Source organism: Vulpes lagopus, chromosome 11 (genome assembly GCF_018345385.1).
Source record: "Vulpes lagopus strain Blue_001 chromosome 11, ASM1834538v1, whole genome shotgun sequence".
In the NCBI taxonomy this organism is placed as follows: Eukaryota; Metazoa; Chordata; class Mammalia; order Carnivora; family Canidae; genus Vulpes; species Vulpes lagopus.
Window position 1 is genome coordinate 17,676,105 of NC_054834.1, and position 20,200 is coordinate 17,696,304.

At 39.7% G+C, this 20,200-nt stretch overlaps 1 protein-coding gene across 1 annotated transcript in view; it reads left to right on the top strand.

Moving 5' to 3' along the window:
• Positions 1-2,445: 2,445 nt before the first annotated feature.
• The window catches only part of RSBN1L (round spermatid basic protein 1 like), a 60,389-nt gene continuing 42,634 nt past the window's right edge, over positions 2,446-20,200 (top strand). The window contains exon 1 of the mRNA XM_041722316.1: positions 2,446-3,148. Coding sequence (XP_041578250.1) covers positions 2,584-3,148 — 565 coding nt within the window. The 5' untranslated portion in view covers positions 2,446-2,583. The remainder of the gene's footprint in view (positions 3,149-20,200) is intronic.

Consider the following 20,200-nt stretch of genomic DNA (forward strand, 5'->3'; position numbering starts at 1 on the left):
GAAGCCATTGGCAGGTCTGAAGCAAGGAAAATGATATGACCAAATTTAGGTTTTGAAAAGAGCATTCTGAAAAAAAAAAAAAAAGAAAAGAAAAAAGAAAAGAGCATTCTGGGTGGAACAGAGAGCAGATTTGAGAAAACAAGGATATAATGAGATGACAAAAAAGGTCAGTGTAGTAGATTAAGTCAACAGGAATGGGTGATAGTGATGGGAATTCTCTCCTAGTTCAATGTTATAAGTATTGATCTAGTTGAAACGTGATGGCTGATTACACAGGAGAGAAAAAAGATAACTGAGCACTTATAACAGATAACTGATTGCCTGCCCTTAGACCTGGAAGGATCTTCCTCCTCCTGCAAAGAGCAAGGAGTCCATGAGATCAAGGTGCCATGTCTGCCTAGATCAGAGGGACGACAGAGCTGCTGATTACATAGCACTGCAGGAAGTGAGGGATGTGGACATAAGCTTGGACATGTTAGCATGGTCCCTTGTGGTGTGGTGGGTGAAGAAACTTGGAGTAGATACAGAAAAGGGTCTGGCTGAGAATACTCTAAGTCTGAGAATTATAAATTTAAACCTGGTCTTCCAGATTACTATTTCAGCCAAGGTAGTAGAGTAGGATACATTTTTCATTTTTATTTTTTTTAAGATTTATTTTTTTAAGTAATCTCTACACCCAACATGGGACTCGAACTCACAACCTTGAGATCAAGGGTTGCATGCTCCACTGACTGAGCCAGCCAGGTGCCCCAAATTACATTTTTAATAATAGTTTGTTATCTTGATTTATAACTTCAATCCTTAGACACATGGTAAGTGAACCTTCAAGCCACACTCTTGGCCAGGCTCTGCAAATTTAGGGTGAGGACTGATAAGAGTGTGTAACAGTATAAAGGACTCTAATGCAAGCAGAAACAAATTCATGAGGGTTAGAGTCTGGGTCCTTATCAAGTTGGATTTTCCAGACTTCTGTGGGAGATGAGGAAAATAAACGGTGCAAGTTTCCAGGTAGTATATTAATGTATATGAGACATATTTATATACCTGGAGGGTCAATTATGAGGCTATTTTAACTGTAATGGTTTCAGTGTGATTTTGAAAAGCTCCTTGAATGTGGTAAAAGTTTAGAGCATGGAAGAGACCGCAGTGACCATGTAACTGAATTTATTCAAATAAGACAGAGGTTCTGACAGTTGAGGCACTGTGACTGAGGGTGCAAAGCTAGTTACTAGCCAATCATTTGCAGCCCCATCCTCTCGGTCCACTCTTCCAACAATGCTACTTTCCCTGAAGACATGCTTCACAAAATTTTCATTTTCTTTCATCGTCATGTATTAAAGGAAGTAAATACTTTCATTATTTTAAAAATTTGAGGCACCTAAAAAAATAAGTCCATTACTAAATTTTGACTCCAAACTATTCTAAACGAACAAAAAAAGGGAAAAGAAAACTTAAAAAATTCCGATTTCATAAAGTCACAAGGATCAGTGATCCTGGAACGTTACTTCTGTCTCCCAAAAAGCTACAGGTAACATCGGGCTCCTTTTAGGACTTAAGGGCATTCTCCTCATCTGTCTGCTTTTATTCTTTTTTTTTTTTTTTATTCTTAAATCTACTTCTTTGGCTTGTTAACCTCAAGGGAGACCTCAGAGTGGAATTAAAATTGTGCTCCTTGCTTTGGCTGCAACCGTGTCACTCTGATCTCTCTCTCCCAATTCCTTAGCTTTTCTAAACCAGAAATCAACACACACGCTCCTAAAAAAAAAAAAGCATCGAACACTCTCAGGATGCTAACCGCTAGTTTACACTTGAAAAAAAAAAAAGTCATCCTTGCTTTCCAAACATCGATAAATATCGCTGAAACAGACTCTTCTTAGGAAGTCTCGGTTGAAACAGCTGCGATAAAATGAAGATCTTTAAGAGGGTGTCCCAAAAGTCCAAAAGAAAACAATTTTTTTTCCAGGGAGTCTTACCTTCCAGCTCAGAAGTAATCCGAGAGCTCTGGGTCTGCGGGGACGCATCAGAGGCGGCGATGTGAGCGTCGGGGGCACGGCGGGTCGGGCCCGCAGCCGAGCGATCCGCAGTCGCCCCCCCCCCCCCACGGCCGCCGCCGCACCGGGGAAGGACTCGATTCCGCACAGAACTGCGTCCTGCGAGCTGAGCGTCCGGGCACTTGGGCTTCCTGGGCGCCAGGAGACGCGCAGGGACCAAAGGCCCCAGCGATCCAGCACGCGGTCCCACCCGGGCGCAGCCGCTCGGGGCCGGCGCAGTCGGGGGTCCCGAGCTGGGGGGCTCGCGCCCGCCGCTCCCGGCAAACCGGGAAGCCCCGCCCCCGCAGCCCGCGCCCCGCTGGCCACGCCCCGCGGCGCTCCCGACCTCCCACACTGGGCCGCTGGGCGGCACCGCCTCTTTGGCTCCAGACTCACGCCTCTGGTTGGCTCCGAGAGGGATCCCTCAGCGCGCCTCGCCCAATAGGAGGCTCCGCCGGCGGCCGTCCGCCCCGCCCCAGCCCGCCCCTCGCGGAGAGCCCGCCCCTGCCCCGCGCCCGGGAGCGGAGGAGAGTAAATACAACAGGAGCGCAAAATGGCGGAACCGCCGGGCCCAGTGCACGGCGCCCCCGCCGCCGCCGCCGCCGCCGCCGCCGCCGAGAAGGAACCGTTTGGCAAATTGCAGCCCCCGTTCCGGGACCCACCGGGTCCTCTGTCGGCCAAGAAGGTCCGGACTGAGGAGAAGAAGGCGCCGCGGAGACTGAACGGAGAAGGGGGCAGCGGCGGGAGCAGCAGGCAGCTGCAGCCGCTGTCGGCACCTTCGCCTCAGGGCTATGGCAGCCCCGCGCCCTGGGGCTTCCCGGCGCCGCCCGCCGCGCCCTCCCCGCCCTCCGCCCGGGGCACTTTCTCTTTCTCGGCTGGCGCGGCGGTCCCTTCCTCAGCCTCCGCTCCCTCGCCGCAGCCGGTGCCGCGCAGGCTGCTGGTCCCTCCTCCGCCGCTGCGCGCTCAGCCGCCCCACCTCGCGCTGCCCGCCGCCGCCAAGCCGCGCCGGCCCAAGGAGAAGCGGGACAAGGAGAGGCGGAGGCACGGCCTCGGCGGCGCGGGCGAGGCCGGCGGGGCCGCCCGCGCGGAGAACGGGGAGGTGAAGCCGCTGCCGCGAGGTGGGTGCCGCCGCCGCCGCCGCCGCCGCCGCGGGGGGGGGAGGGGAGGGGAGGGGAGGGCGCCCCGGGGCCGGGCAGGGGGAGCGCGGGCGGGCGCCGGCCGGTCCTCAGCAGGCGGTCGCGCAGCCCTTGGGGACAGGAAATGGAGCCTGAAATTTCGGTCGCTGCGACGGGAAGGGCCCAAACTCTTTTAATGTGTTTTTAAAAAAATTATTATTCTTATTTTGTTATATTGTTTGTTTCCATCTCCCAGTGCCTGCGCCGCAGACATCTGTCGCCCTGTGTGTGGGTGCCCGCCCGGGCGAGCGGGGCTCCGGGGGAGCCGGGGAGGCGGCGCGATCGCCCGGGGGTCGCGGCCTCGAGCGGTCTAGGCCGTGCGGACGCGGTGGCACAATTGCGTGTTCGTGACACGGGCTCCGACGCCAGAAAATCCTGTCAAGAAAAGGGGTGTGGAGAGCGGCGGCGTCCGCTGGAAGCCCCCGGAGGCCCGAGCTCTCCATCCCCGTCAGGGAAGTGAGGTGGTGCGCAGGGCCCGGGGGCGCCGTCCGCCCCGCCTCCCCGAGTGGTCGGGGGCGGGGGGGTCCTGGTCGGAGTACCGCCGCCCTTCAGAAAGGACTTTCAGCCATATTCTTTCTTTTCTTCTCTTTTCTTTTCTTTTTTTTTTTTCCTGCAGCAAATGATAAAATCAGGAGCGTGGACGGTTTTTTTCCGGCCACATCAAGTGACTGCAAAAGGTCTTAACAGCAGAAAATGGCAAATTCATAAGCGTCCCTCTCAGACCGGGCTAGGCAGTTCTCTCCTAAAATGCGAGCTAGCCCTATGATTCTCAGTATTTACCCCAAATAGATGGCACTGCTTATTTAATTGTCGGTCCACGATCGTCTGACAGTGGTACCACCTGGAGAGTGGTTGAAAATCAGGTACTTGTGGGATCAAAAGCCTCAAGCGTACCGCGATCGTCGTTATAAATACACATGGAGAATGTGGCCTGAAAGTACTTTTACTCATTAGGAACAATGACATGTCAAGCAGTTTTGGCATCGCTGGTCTAATTGCAGCTTAAATCATGAATAATTCTCTGTGTGTTCGAATTAGAACGGCCAGTTTTCATGATTTTTAAAATGCTGCACAGGCGTATGGAGGAGCAGGGTTACATCTTCCCTGCTGTTTTGCCTGCGGAAAAGCTTGGGCAACAGGCAGAGCCTTCCTGTCCTGGCCCAGGGCGAAGTTCTCTCTCTGGAGCGTGTTGCTTCTAGGAAAGTGGCTTTGAGGATGGAAGTTTTGCTACTTTTAGTCTGGAATTGTAGGTGGTTAGTATTTTAAAGCTCTTTTTTACGCTTACCTTTTAAAGTGCCTCAAAGTCCGCCTTCGCAGCTTAGTATTAGCCTTACTGTGATGTGTAAACAGTGTATTTGTTCTTCTGAGTTCTTTGAATGAGGAAGTAAAATGTGGAGTATGACAGTGTCAGTGCATTGGAGTGGCTGAAAATCGTAAGCATTCTTTCACAAGTCTAACTTAAAATACGGTGCTTAAAAATGGCCCTTCAAGTGAAATGGCTGTTAGAAAGAAATCTAATTTTTTAAATTGCCTTTAGAATTCTTAATTTTGAAGGCTACACCTTGTGAAGTCTTAATATGAGGAATTATACCTTCTACATTAGGATGTGGGGAACATGTTTTTCTATGACCTGTGTAGGGTTTTTTGGTTTTGTTTTGTTTTGTGTTTGAGTAGTGACTAGATATAAACACTGTCGTAAGAATTTCATTTTTTCGAGAGAAATGCTATTTTACTGAGGAAAAACAAAAGAGAGAAGTATTTTTTCAGTGTCTTAATGATTAATGGTGAAAATCTTTCTTGAGTATTCTTACCCTTCTAAAGTTCAATTTTAACTAAATTGAGGTTCTGTTTTAAAAAATTAAGAATACTCTTAAGCAACAGTGTTATTATAATAGAAACTTACATTAACTCAATATAAATATAATTACAAATATGAAAATCCTAAATTGTAATACAGCCTTGTTTCTCTGGGCTTTATGTAAGAATCTTAGTGAATGGTTGGTTGGGGCATCTGGCTGCCTCAGTTAGTGGAGCATGTGGTTCTTGATCTCGGATCAGTGAGTTCGAGCCCCACCTTGGGTTTAGCGTTTACTTAAAAAAAATAAAATCTTAGTGAGTGGATGTGTCTATTGTTTTAGATATATAACTCTTTCCAGTGTTTCTCTAAATTAAATAGTTCCTGGATAGCACATAGGATATGTTCAGTGTCCCCAATTATCCCATGCTGGCCGATTGAAGAGTTTGAATCAGAATAGGAACTGAGCTATAAAGATACCTAAGCAAAGAAAATAGATCCCTTCCCTCAAAACACAGACATTCAAAAAATCTAATTTCCAACTCCATTAACTAGTTGAGTTCCTGTATGGTAGTAGGGTGTTTTTTTTGTTTTGTTTTGTTTTTTTTAATCTTTAGTGAGAATTGCTAAATTTTTTACGTTGGCTACCATTCTAACAGAAATTACTTGGATTAAATGAAACTGTGAAAAGGGTTGACAGGCCATTTAATACATGTTATTTGAGTCAGAAACATGATGATTTTAACCCCATAACAATTTCAGAAGTGGATTAGTCCAGACAGAGTAAGGATCATTGGCAGATTTGAATGTTAAGAGTGATAAACAGAATTACAAAGGCATAGCAGTCTGATAAGCCCATTTAGTATAGCGCTTGGGGCTTTTCACACCTAAAACCTATGAGGCCATCCAGTCATAGTGCAGTAGCTGACTTCCATGATAGCTTGAGTCATTATGTAAAAATTAAACTTATTTCTTATAAAAAGAAAATGTACAAAGCTTTTTAGATTTTTAAAACTAGAAAATAACCAGATTTAGTTGTTAGGGAGGTAATCTACTGAAGAGTTCATCTCCCATTTTCCTTTAAGATTGAATAAATTTTTGATTTGTTAAATGCGGAAGATAAAAGTGGACATGTATTGAAGGTATCCGACATTAAGAATTAGAGCAAATAGCAGAACAAACATATTAGATAACAAATGTCTTAATGATTGCAGTAACTAATAAAAAGTGTATAGATCTTATAATTTTTGTTAGTGTTTTTGTTTTGCATTTATTAACCTATTTTTTTCCTTAGAATGATCCTGTGAAGTATCCCAAGATAAAACCAGAGCATTTCACAGAATGTTTGCCTTGAAAGTAGAGTTACAGAATTTAACTCTAATGAAAAGAGGCTTTTAAAAGAATTGATTAATCATTTTTGTTTTAATTTTCATTCCAGTTAATTAGTATACAGTGTTATATTTGTTTCAGGTATATGATACAGTGATTCAACAATTCATACATCGCTTTGTGTTTACCACAAGGGCACTCATGAATCCCCATCATCTATTTAACCCATCCCCTCACCCACTGGTAACCATCGGTTTGTTCTCTATATTTAAGAGTCTATTAGAAGTGATTTGAAGTATGTAAATACCAGTGATTTAAAGAGATAGATGCTGGAAGATGTTTCAAACTATACCTTTCCTTATTTTTCGAATATTGTTAATTCCACAATTTTAAGTTAAATTCATGTTCAGAAGTTTCTCATTATAACCACTTATTTGTCACTGCTGAAATAGTTTACTATGATTTCATTTTCTTGTGTAACCTTTGTTTTTCATACCTCGTTTTTTTTCATTTGCTCAGTTTTGTCTGGCCAAGTCTTTCTATACACCCTCCAGCAGCTGCATAAAATGCTTCTCTGTACAATTTTCCACATGGTCAAATCTGTCAGATAAACTTATCAGTTGTATTTGTTCCTGTAGTCATCTCTTCTGTAGCTGTCTTTCTTCCTGCTGTAGTCCGGATTGTTTTCTCCTTAGGCCTGCTGCAAAGCTGTCATCTTGGGACTTCCCTTAGCTGACATTCTGGGAATTTCTTTCACTTTCCTTGAGTCCCTTTTTTCTGGATTCTATGCCTGCCTTTGGTTTATTCCTTCATTTTGGTTTCCTCTACTACTACTGTGAAAGTGTGTGTTGGAAATACTTTTTTTTCTTTGGATTTATTTTTACCCTCACGCTAGACGGTTTGGCTGTTGAGAGATTTCTATATTGGAAATCATTTTCCCTCAAAAGTTTGGAGATATTCCCATATTGCCTGGCTTCCAATGTTGATGTTGAGAAATTTGATCTCCAAAAAGTTGTCTTTTTTTCCACAATCTTGGAGATTTCAACCCTTTCATTGAATTTTTAAATTTTAGGTCTGTTTTAAAACAATGTTATGAGCTCTCATTCTTTGTTCCTGTATTGTAGCATCTTGTTCCTTTTTCATGGCTGCAACATTTGTTATCTCTTCAAGGATGTTAATTATAGTTTCTTTGTTTCTTGCATTGTTTTTGGTTCCTCTAAAGCATTTTTGTTGTTGTTGATTTTGGTCTTGGAGGCTTTCTTCAGATGTTTGTTATCCTTAGCAGTTCCTTCATATACAAGGAATGTTCAAAGCTGATTGAAAGTTCACCAGGCATGCTTGAACATGGCTTAGTGACTAATGAACTCCCATTTTCTATCCCTTTTTTTTTTCCTTTTAAGATTTTATTTTTAAGTAATCTCTACACCCAGCGTGGGGCTCGAATTTATAACCCAGAAACCAAGAATCGCATATTCTATCGACTGGGCCAGCTGGCACCCCCCCCCCCCCCCGCCAATATTTTATCTGTACTTCTTTCCTCTGGGTAGTGGGTAAGAGAGTTTTCATTTTCTTCAGATAAAGGTCCTTCGTTTTTCTGTCTGTGTAATTGGAATAATGGAGAGGAGAGGATTGATAGAGGTAATGAGTTTAGATGGCAGGGCTTTAGTGCTGGGTGGAGAAAGAAAGCTATAAGTTTGACCATTAAGTTTCTAAATTTACATTTAATCTACCTGTTTTCATACCAACATTTCACTTCTTATTCTATGTTGGATGTACCTGAGCTTGGAGTTACTCTGATTCAGTTTTGCTGGAGATCATACCTCTCATTCCTTTGGGGGGCCGAGGGAAAAGGAGAGAGAGAGAGATTGAGAGAGCGCGTGAGAGCATAATAGAAGATTAATGTAAGTTCCTACAGAAAGAGATAATGCTAAACAATCCTATTTACAATACTCCTGGAAAGGCTTAGAAATTGCAGATGGTGAAAAAGGCAAGAGGTTCTGCAGAATCAGCCGCCACTCCTCCCATGCACACACCTACACAGTCTCTCCCTCTGTCTCCCTCTTTCTATATATGTTACAGCATGTGTCAGAATTCCTTTTTAGGGCTGAATAATGTTCCATTGTATGTATATACCACATTTTGTACGTTTATCCCTAGATGGACACTTGGGTTCTTTTACCTTTTGGCTATTATGAATAATGCTGGTATGAACATGGGTGTACCTACATCTGTTGGAGTCCTTGCTTTCAGTTCTTTCAGATATATGCCCTAAAGTAGAATTGCTGGGTCATATGGTAATCTTTTAATTTTTATAAGGAGCTGCCATACTGTTTTCCATAGTAGTTAAATCATTTTACATTCCCACCAGCTGTGCCCAAGGGTTAATTGCTTAGTATCAAAAAAGTATAAGTAAACAGACAAAAAACTCCCGATAGCATTTATTTGGAGCAGATACTTGTGAAATCAATGTGTGGTCAGCCATAATAGCTTAGGAAATAAAGTTTGGGGGTTTGAAGGGAGAAAGAAAAAGCATTTATTGAATGCTTGTCATGTGCCATGGTATTATCTCAGTATTTTTAGATTAAAACTGAGTTTTTCTTAGCTCACACAGAGTTGCATAGCTAATGTGTAAAGAATTTGGATCAAGCCCATCTCTGCAAGAGTGTGAGCCTAACTACACAACGCTACAGTTAACTTAATTTTTCCCCTTTAGACTGATAAACAGGAAGAAGAAAGTGGAGATTAACTTTAAAATTTTTTCCAAGTTATTTCTTTTTTCCTAACTTTTTATTATGAAAAATTTTAAGCATACAGAAAAGCTGAGAATAATACAATGATCTCATATATTTTTTCTTCCTAGATTTAACAGCTATTAATATTTTATTATATATGCACTCAATCATTTGAAAATAAACTGTAGACATTATGACACTTCATTCTTAAGTATTTCAGCCTTCATCTTCTAAAAATAGCCACATAATTACAATAACATTAAAATATTTAAGAATATAATGTAGCTAGTGCATATTCAGTCTTCCAGTAACCCCCAATTTCTCCATTGTGTACAAACACACTATGTGTTTTATATATTTTTATAATGCTTTTTTTCTTTTAAAGGTTTTGTTTATTTGTTCATGAGAGACACACAGAGAGAGAGAGAGAGAGAGAGAGGCAGAGAGGGAGAAGCAGGCTCCATGCAGGGAGCCTGACGTGGGACTCGATCCTGGGACTCTGGGATCAGGTCCTGGGCTGAAGGCGGCGCTAAACCACTGAGCCACCTGGGCTGCCCCTATAATGCCTTCTTTTGAGTGATCTTTTCTTTTTTTTTTTCTACATCTATTTATTTTAATGTTCTCACTTTTTTCTTCATGAAATTGGCTTTTTTTTTTTTAGATTTTATTTATTTATTCATGAGAGACCCGGAGAGAGAGAGGCAGAGACACAGGCAGAGGGAGAAGCAGGCTCCATGCAGGGAGCCCGATGTTCTCAAATCCCGGGTCTCCAGGATCAGGCCTGAGCCAAAGGCAGGCACTAAACTACTGAGCCACCCAGGGATCCCAAGACATTGGCTTTTTGAAGATACTAGTTCAACATACCTGTTACCTTGTATATTTTTTTATGTTCATGATTTCTAAACATTTATTTTATTGTATTTATTTTTAAAGATTTTATTTTAAAATTTTATTTATTTATTTGAGAGAGAGTGCGAGAGAGTGAGCATGAGCCAGAGGGAAGGTCAGAAGGAAAAGGAGACAGAAGGAGACTCCCTGGTGAGCAAGAAGCCCAACATGGCCTTGATACCAGCACCCTGAGCTAAAGGCATACACTCAACCGACTGAACCATCCAGGCACCCCTAAAGGTTTTATTTTTAAGTAATCTCCACACCCATGTTGTGGTATTTAGCTTGATTCTTTGTATTTATTATAAACTGGAAGTTAGGTATCAAGATCAAGGCTAATTAATCCAGATTAAATAGTTTTGGTAAGAATATTTTATAGAGGTACTTCATATTATTTCCCATCAGGGAGGCATATAATATTAAGACTGTGCCATTAGTAAATTGGTTGAAGTGACCATTATCCCCATTATACTAATTCATTTTTGTTTGCATTTAGTTTGTAATCTGTGTGCTGATAATTTGTGAATATCCAGTTTCCCAGTTATATTTTACCTAATGGCTTCAGTATCAATTAATGATTTCTGCCTGAGTCACCCATTCTGTTGGGGCTTAAAGAATTATGCCAAACTATTTCTAAATAAAAAATGAATTAGATTTGGGAATGGGGAATTCAGAATAAATTGCTACTCTTTAGTATTTAGATTAAAATTTGGCAGCCTATTTTGATTTTGGGTGCCAAAGTAAATAAGTTCATTGGTATGACTAGAATCCTCTGGTAAACACTTTTCTTGAATTTTTAATTCACCATAGTTTGAATTTTGGAAAGCCACTCGCAGAATGCTTTTAGTTAAAGATTGAGTGGAATAGTCCAGTTACAATTGATGGTTTGTTACAATATTGGTAACATGGGCCAAAAATCCGAAGTCCTTACGAGTTTTTTTTAATATAATAAATACATATTATTATAATATGTTAAATACTATATATATTTCAAAATTCAAATATTATATAATGTGTTCTGTTAACTAATATAAATTAACTATATACCTTTGTGAATTCCCATTTAACTAGATTATATCAATTCCTTCACAGCAGACATCATTTTAGTCTTTTTTTTTTTTTTAAGATTTTATTTATTTATTCATGAGAGACCGAGAGAGAGAGAGAAAGAGAGAGGGAGAGATGGAGAGAGAGAGACAGGCAGAGGGAGTAGCAGGCTCCACGCAGGGAGCCTGTTGTGGGACTCAACCCCAGGCTTCCAGGATCATGCCTTGGGCTAAAGGCAGGCGCTAAACCACTGAGCCACCCAGGGATCCCCATTTTTTTTTTTTTTAAGATTTTATTTAGAGACAGAGAGAGAGGCAGAGACATAGGTTGAGGGAGAAGCAGGCTCCCTGTGGGGGGAGCCTGATGTGGGACTGGATCTTGGACCCTGGGATCATGACCTGAACTGAAGGCAGATGCTCAACCACTGAGCCACCCAGGTGCCTTTTGGTCATCATTTTATGATGTTTGCCTTGTACTCAGTGATTGATTTGAAGAAAAAACAATACTTTGTATTAATAAATTAATTTTATCTGTCCTCTTTGTAATACAAATTTTAAGTAGCTACTTTTGTAAGCTTTTTAATAGAAAGCGTATACATTTTCTTTAGATACCACTTAATTCAGAGCCACCTTCAGTGGTTTACATATGGAACAATATTCTGGAAAGCCGGTGTTCCAGGACATTTTCTGGCTGAATCACTGACACACTTTATACCTTAGGGGAGTAATAGTCACCATTTTTCATTTTTCTCCCTTGAGGATGATAAAAATATAAGGATTAGTAAATACTGTCAGGCTTTTTTTTGAGTTGGGCCAAAAGCTGATGCAGTGAGTACTTAAGTACAACTTGAGCTAGAATATGAGCTTCTTAAGTACAGAAACAACAATAATAACAACAATACCAATAGTTAATGCTTACAGAACTGTACTCAGAGCTGTATGTTCTTATTTAATTTTCACAGCTTCTTTAAAGTTTAGTTAGGTATTAGCCTTTTATAAGTGCTGAATGGAAGTTCAGAAAATTTAAGTACTTGCCTAAGGATATTAAGTAGTCAATCTAAGTTTCAGATCATTATATAATTTGACTTTAGAGCTCCAGCTCTAAACCTTTGTGCAAACTGTGTTAAGTGTTTTTAAATCTCCTTCATCTTGAATTGTACCTTACATTGTGAGTTAGTTTGCCAAATAAATGAACCAGACTTTGAAGTAAGAGTAGGACTTAAGTAAATGGAGATGATGGAGACAGCCTTGTTAGGGGGAATGGTGTGAGCAGGATTGTAGGGACAGGAGAGTGTATGCCATGTTCAGTGGTCTATGAATAGAACCATTCAGCTGAATTGGTGATTTTGTACAAAGTTGGGAAATAGCACAGCATGCCAGTTGAAAGTTTGCCACAGTATGCCTTCTATTTGCCAGGATAAGAAGTTCAGACTTCAGTCTGTGGGCAACAGCAAGGCACAGGTTTTTGGTTTTTTTTAGTAGAGTGATAATTTATTCAAATTGGTACTTTAGGAATACTAATTTGTTAACATTGTGTGGGATGAATTGGCTGGGAGAAAAATTAGAGACAGGGATATCGGAGACTACTGTAGTAGTAAAATGGAGTTGATTTAGTGGTAAAATGGTACTCCTGGACACGGAATCATGATACAGCTTCATGATTATCAAATATGTAGCGAGAAAGGATTTATATACTTAATTTTATGGTTTCAGATGGCAGGGATAAGCATATCATTGAAAAATTGTGGGTGGGCCTGTTGGAAAAGATGGATATGAGTTTGACATTATAGACAGGTACCTTAGAGTTCTCTTATCAGATGCAGCTCAAATTAGTGGTGTTTTAAAATGTTCTGTGTAGGGCAGCCCCGGTGGCTCAGAGGTTTAGCGCGGCCTTCAGCCCAGGGCGTGATCCTGGAGACCCGAGATCAAGTCCCACATCAGGCTCCCTGAATGGAGCCTGTTTCTTCCTCTGCCTGTGTCTCTGCCTCTCTCTCTGTGTATCTCATGAATAAATAAATAAAATATTTAAAAAATGTTCTATGTATAGGAGATTCTGTTAGTGTATGTATGCTTCAGTATCGCGTATGTGGAGGGGACCCTTACAAAAAGTCTCATAGTTGCAGACAACAACTAATGCTTTTTCTTTGAGGAACAAATAATCTCAGATCTTCTCTTAGTTCTAAGGTAGCCTTCTGTTCACAGCCTTTAAAAGCTGTCTTAAAAAAAAAATTAGGCATGATTCCTTAACCTTAACTGTGATATAACAATTTACCTTCCATTCGTCCTCGTTCTCATGGCCTCCCTTATCTTTGGCCTTAACTCTACTGCTACTGTTTCAGCATTTGGTTTAGTTTGGGACCCTTTTACAATACTTCTCTCTCTGGCTTTGCTGATCACCCTTTGGTTTTCTAGTGTTTGGAGTTTGAGATCCGTATGTTCAGCTGCCTCCTTGATAGTCACTATTACACTACAGAACTGTAAAAGTAATATGTTCAAAATTCAGCCTTCCTTAGTCAAATTTGTCTTGCTGTTTATGTTCCTTATCTCAGTGCCATCTTGTATCTTTATGTCACTTTTCTGTTTATGAGATGATGTTTAAATTCCTAAAAATGTCCTCCAAGGTTCTGTTTAGCTCTTTATGCTTCTCCTCAGTGCTCCTTGCTGCCTAGAAATTTGTCTACCCGTTATTCCATCCCTAGTTTCAGATTTCTACTATACCTAGCTAATGTCTGCTCATCTTTCAGGACTCCACTTGAAAGGAAGCCTTTGTTATCCCCCCATAGACTAGGTTGAGAAATGAACGAGTTGTACTACATTTCAGCCCTTTCTACCTGCTGAAGAAGAGATACCTGGTTGTTGGGAAATTTTTGGCAGGTATTTTTAAATAAGAACAGCAGAAAAGTGATAATGGGATGAGAAGTTGACCAGCAGCGCACAGACAAAGGTTAAATTGTCAAATGAGCACAAGAGGCTGATATTAATGGCATGAAAACTAGAAAGGAAAGTCACTGTGTGAATATTATATTTGACTCACCTTGAATTTGACTCACCTTAGAATTGCCATTTTGTACACTCTAATCTCGAAAAAAGAACTTATCACTACATTATACAATGAGAAAATTTTGTTTTTAATCTACATACGTGTACAAAACCTGTAAGAATACTATAAATGGAAATCCTATTTGTAATTTATTTAGACATAAAATTAGATAGGACTTAAAATTAATTTTGTTTCAACACTTAAGTAGTTCTTAACACCATTTTAATACCATTTATTGAATAGTTTGTTCTTTCCACTCAGATGTAGAATGCCAATTTTATCATAAAGTCATGTGTGCTTGGATCTATTTTTATTTTTCTAATTTTTTCAAAAGGATTTTATTTATTTATTTATTTATTTATTTATTTATTTAAAGATTTTTTATTTTTAAGTAATCTCTGTACCCCCTGTGGAGCTGGAAATCGCAACCCTGAGGTCAAGAGTTGCACACTCTACTGACTAGCACCACTGAGCAGGGAGCTGATGCTGGACTCCATCCCAGGACCCTGGGATCATGACCTTGCTGAAGGCAGACCCTTAACTGACTGAGCCACCCAGGTACCCTAGTTCTATGAGTTTTAATAAGCGTACATAGTAGCGATCAGCACAGTCATGTATTTTCTATCATCTCAAAGAGTTCCCTTTTGTCACTTGTTACTTGTACCTCCAGTCTCAGGAGTGATCCTTTGTCCAATAGTTTTACTTTTTCCAGAATATCATCTAAGTTGAATCTTACACTGTCTTTTTTATGTTTGTTGTCTTTTACTTAGCATATTATTTTTTAGCATATTGTTTTTTGAGATTCATCAGTCTTATTGCATTAATCAATTCGTTCTTTTTATTTCTGAGTAGGAGTTCATTGCATAGGGATACCACAGTTTGCTTTTTCTTTCTCCAGTTGATGGACATTTGGATTGTTTCTGGTTTTTGATGTTTATGAATAATCCCACTACAGTCATTCACAGACAAATCTTGTGGTGGACATATGCTTTCATTCTCTTGAGCAAATATCTAGAAGTGGAGTCCCTGGGTTGTATGGTTTACGTTTATGTTTAACTTCATAAGAAATGGCCAAACTTTTCTTTTTTTTTTTTTTACTTTTTTTTTTTAAAGATTTATTTATTTATTTATTCATGAGAAACAGAGAGAGAGAGAGAGAGAGGGGCAGAGACACAGGCAGAGGGAGAAGCAGGCTCCATGCAGGGAGCCTGATGCGGGACTCGATCCCCGGTCTCCAGGATCACACCCTGGGCCGAAGGCAGGCACCAAACTGCTGCGCCACCAGGGCTGCCCATGGCCAAACTTTTCTAAAGTGGCTGTACTTTTTTCATTCCCACCAGCCCTTGATATTGTTAGTCTACTAAATCTTAGTCATCCTTGCAGATATGTAGTAGTATTTCATTGTGGTTTTAATTTGCAGTTCCCCAGTGACTATGATGTTGAGTATCATTTTATGTGCTTATTTTCCATTCCTGTTTCTTCTCTGGTGAAGTGTCTGTTCAAATTATGTGTTATTTTTATTTTCAAATTGTGAACATTCTTTACATATTCTATGTACAAGTACTTCATCAGATTTGTATTTCACCAATGTATTCTCCCATCCTGTGGCTTTTCATTCCCTTAATATTGGTTTTCACACTTTTTCATAGCAGATAAATTTATTTTATTTCTTTTATGATTTGTGCTTTTTGTGTCTTAACTGAGAGAGCTTTGTAACCTAGGGTCACACAGGTTTTCTCTTATGTTTTCTTTTATTTATTTATTGTTAAAGATTTTATTGACAGAGGAAAGAGAGAGAGAGAGCTTGTGTGTGTGCACAAACGGGGGAGCTGCAGAGGAAGAGGGAGAAGCAGACTCCCTGCTGAGCAGGGAACCCGATGTGGGGATGGATCCCAGAACCCTGGGATCATGACCTGATCTGAAGTCACATGTTTAACCAACTGAGCCACCCAGGTGCCCCTCTATGTTTTCTTTTAGATACTTTATAGTTTTAGGTTTTACCTTTAGGATCGTAGTACATTTTGAAAATTTCTGTTTTTGAGGTTTGGATCAAAGTTCCCTTGTTCTTTTTTTTTTAAGATTTTATTTGTTTATTCATGAGAGACACGCAGAGGAAGGCAGAGAGATAGACAGAGGGAGAAGCAGGCTCCTCTCAGGGAGCCTGATGTAGGACTCGATTCCTGGACCGAAAGCAGGCGCTCAAACACTGAGCCACTCAAGCATCCCATTATTTTTCCTTATTAAGTTGAAAATTATTTTGTAAAGTCCACTCTTTCCCCCCTCCCCGTCACCTCGGGGCTTTTGTTAAATTTATTGATTAAAGTAGGGGCAGATTGTAATTACAGAATTTTCTTTATACTTACAAGCTACATGTATATCTTTACCTACTCATATTCTTTTATATTTCCAAAAAATTTATTGATATTTAATACAGATTATAAGTTTTCTTCTGGTATTGTTTCATTTGGGGGGATTTTTTTCCAGATTGCTACTGGTATATAAGAAAGCTTCTGGTTTCTCTCTGTATACTTGATAATTGGGTATGTAGTTATATAGTAGTGAAAGGTTATCAATTCTTCATAATCAGGAGCAGTTTTTTTGTTTTTTTTTTTTTAATTCAGCTTCATGCCGCATTTGGGGTTTGAACTTAGGACCCTGAGATTGAGAGTCACATGCTTCACTGACTGAGCCACCCAGGGACTCCAGAGGAACAAATTGAATCACTTATTTTTATTTTTATTTTATGATAGTCACAGAGAGAGAGAGAGAGAGAGAGAGAGGCAGAGACACAGGCAGAGGGAGAAGCAGGCTCCATGCACCGGGAGCCGGACATGGGATTCGATCCTGGGTCTCCAGGATCGCGCCCTGGGCCAAAGGCAGGCGCCAAACCGCTGTGACACCCAGGGATCCCAACAAATTGAATCACAATAAGATACTTTGTAATATTCAGGAAGTGATTTTTTTTTTTTTTTTTTTTTTTTTTTTGCGGTACTTCAGTGTTGTGTTTGTCTTTGAAACCTGAGATTTCTGTTAGCAGAGTAGAACTACTTAGCTTGACAAACATTTTTAGTGCTTAGGTGCCGTGGTAGGTTTTAATAAAAATGACAGAATCAACAATAAAGTTTCTGCCTTTAAGTACCTTAAACAATCTAATAGGATACTAGAAAAAAGTAATTATAATGTTTAATGCAATAAGTTAAATACCACAAGATGGATGGAAAATAGTGAAGGTACTGGTGGAAATGGAAGTAGGCAGATATTAAGAAAGGGAAAAGGAATACAGGAGGTAGGAATGGATGTTTGAGAGAACCTTTGGAGGTAGTAGGATTTCAGTAAAGAAATGAAGGAATTCTAGGTTAGAGAGCATTATTTGAAGTATAACATTCATGGAACTAGGTAGGAAAAGAGCTCTACTATGTCATAAAAGCTAATGGAAGAAAATAATTTCAAGATGTTTGATTATAGTTCTGACATTATATATTGCTGAGCATCTTCATTCTGGCCCTTCACTTTTGATTTTAACCATCAGTGTGTTTTATAAGACAAATTCTGTTTAACATTTCTCTGAAGTCAGGGCAAGTTTTGTACATACATAACTTACCCCAAACAATTTATTCATGGACTCTAAGATTTTGTGAAGGATATACCATCTATTGCTGTGTAACAAACTTAAAACATAGTGGCTTAAAATAACAGCAATTTTATTATATTTGATGATTTAATGGGTCAGGAATTCCAGCAAGATTTACTAGGTGATTCTGCTTCATGCAGGGGTGAGTAGAGTTGCTCAGTGGTGGTTGGTTGTTGGCTGGTCTTGTTTATTAGATCCCAAGATGGCTTTACTCACCTGGGTGTTTTCTCATCCCTTGGGTAAGTGAATGCAAAGCTGAGTCCGTCTCTCTCTGTGTGTCATCTTGGGGTCTTTCCATATGATCTCATCAAGGTAGTTGGATTTCTTACATGGAAGCTCAGGACTCCAAGACACCTGAGTAGAAACAGCAAGGCTTCTTTTAACCTAGCTTTGGAAGTCTGAATCATTTCCTCTCTGTACACATATTAGGGCATTAATAGGTATGTTTGTTGTGTAAAATTTCACTTAGAGTACATTCTAAATTGAAAATAGATAAAGAACCTATAGGAGCAATTTTTAATGATACTTTCAAAATATATAACTTTTTAAAATTTAGAACTTTAATTGGTTGTATGAAAACATAATTAAGAGTATATAAGAGCAGTGGTTCCCATATATGCTGTTATCATTAACTAAATATTATATGATTTACTGTTTGCATTATAGAGTATAATTTTAATTAAATAACGTATGTAATTGTATAATGTTGACTTTAGAGGTCTAGAATGCCCCAGATTGTGTGTGAATCGCATTTTATATGACAGCTATAGTATAAAATTCAGTGACTATGGGGATTTAAGTCTGTGATCTAGATACCAAATATAATGCCTTAGTACATTTGTATCTTTTATATTTTGAGAGGAGGAAAAGTAATTGTACTGCTGTTTTGGAGGCAGATCTTTCATGGTTGGTCAGTGAAGAAAGCCTGACCTGAAATTTTTAATTATGATAGAAAGGGGAGCCCAGACCACTATTTCATGTTATTCCTGGCTTGGCTTTCTTCTAGGTACTTCCTTACCTTACCTTACCTTACCTTATTTATTTATTTAGTATTTAATTTTTTGTTTTCCTTTTAGTGAGTCTGTTTTTGTGACTACTATTACTATTTGTCACTAGATGTTGCTAATATGTTACTAGATGCTTTCCTAATAAAATTCTACTATTTATATCTAATAATGATAGCTACCTTGGTCAAATGCCTGTTATACATACTGGGTGTAGTGTTGGAATAATGCCGGTGTTGCCTTCAGTCCTTAAAAATTTTAAAAGATAAGGGCTATTATCTTCGATAGATGAAAATACAGAGACACACTAACATAGTAAGTAATTTGTGTCAGTTGGTGGCAGAGCTTGGAAATTAAATATGTCTAACTACAAAGCCTAAGTTATTTCCAATGTATTACAGTACATATAGAATTTCGTAATACCCAGCTGTCTTAAACTACATTTTCAATGTTCTCTTCCTTGTTTTTGGTCTCAATATGTTAGAGCAACCTGCCTATTCCTGAATAGCACGATAGATAAGTATTATACAATTTGAACTTCCTCTAACATCTTCAGACAGAAACATTTTTTGCATTACTGTACAAAACTTAGGACGTTGTTGCTGTATGAGTCATTATCCTAAATTTTGCCCCTTGTTGAAAAAAGCAGAAACATCGAATCAGAGAACACTAAAAGAGAAAGGTTCATCAGAGCTCAGTTAGCATAAGCTCCTGACTTTGCAAGTACAACCAGGAGAAGCTCCCTTACACTCCTTCAGTTCAGCAATTCCTAAGTCCTTGTGGTCTTAGTTACCTGAACGGCATGGGTCTTTCATATTTCAGGGTTCTTAACACATACCAGTTTTTACAGTTTAATCCATAAGGACCTTTCACCCTTTCAGTAGTTTCCCTCAGTATGGATGAACAGACAACTCTAGAGGAGGCATCGGATATTTTAAATACCATCAGCCTCAAGCCTGTCAGATCTCAGCCATCTTTTAATTAGAAAGAAAGGGTTTTCTGCTTTGCCTTCCAAGTTTCTGGAACCCATTTCTATGTCATTCCTTCCTATTAAATAACTATCTACTGGGAAATATTTGGTGCAGAAGAGCTAGAAATAGTGCTGCTTATATGTACAGATTATAAGTTAAGAATTATCTATCATTAGCTAAATACAATGAAACATTTGCAATCCAAAGAATTCTCATTTTATTTATTTATTTATTTATTTATTTATTTTGGTTTTCTTTCGTAAAGTGTGGCATAAGAGCTTTTAACTGGAAATTTGGGGACCTGGTTAGGAGTTTTCCTAGTTATGCTACAGTCTCTGTGAGAAAATCTTGAAACTCTGGGCCTCAACTTTTTTCTCTGTAAAATGAGAGTAGGTGAAATCTTTAATTTGTTCCTATGAAAACACTAAATTTGTGGAAACTTTCTGGCAACTACCCTGCTTCAACACTATCTTACTGATTCTTGTCATACTCTTACTATTTTCTTATTGTTTATTTCTGGAGTCTTATAGAATACTTACAATAGCGTTTAATTTCTTAA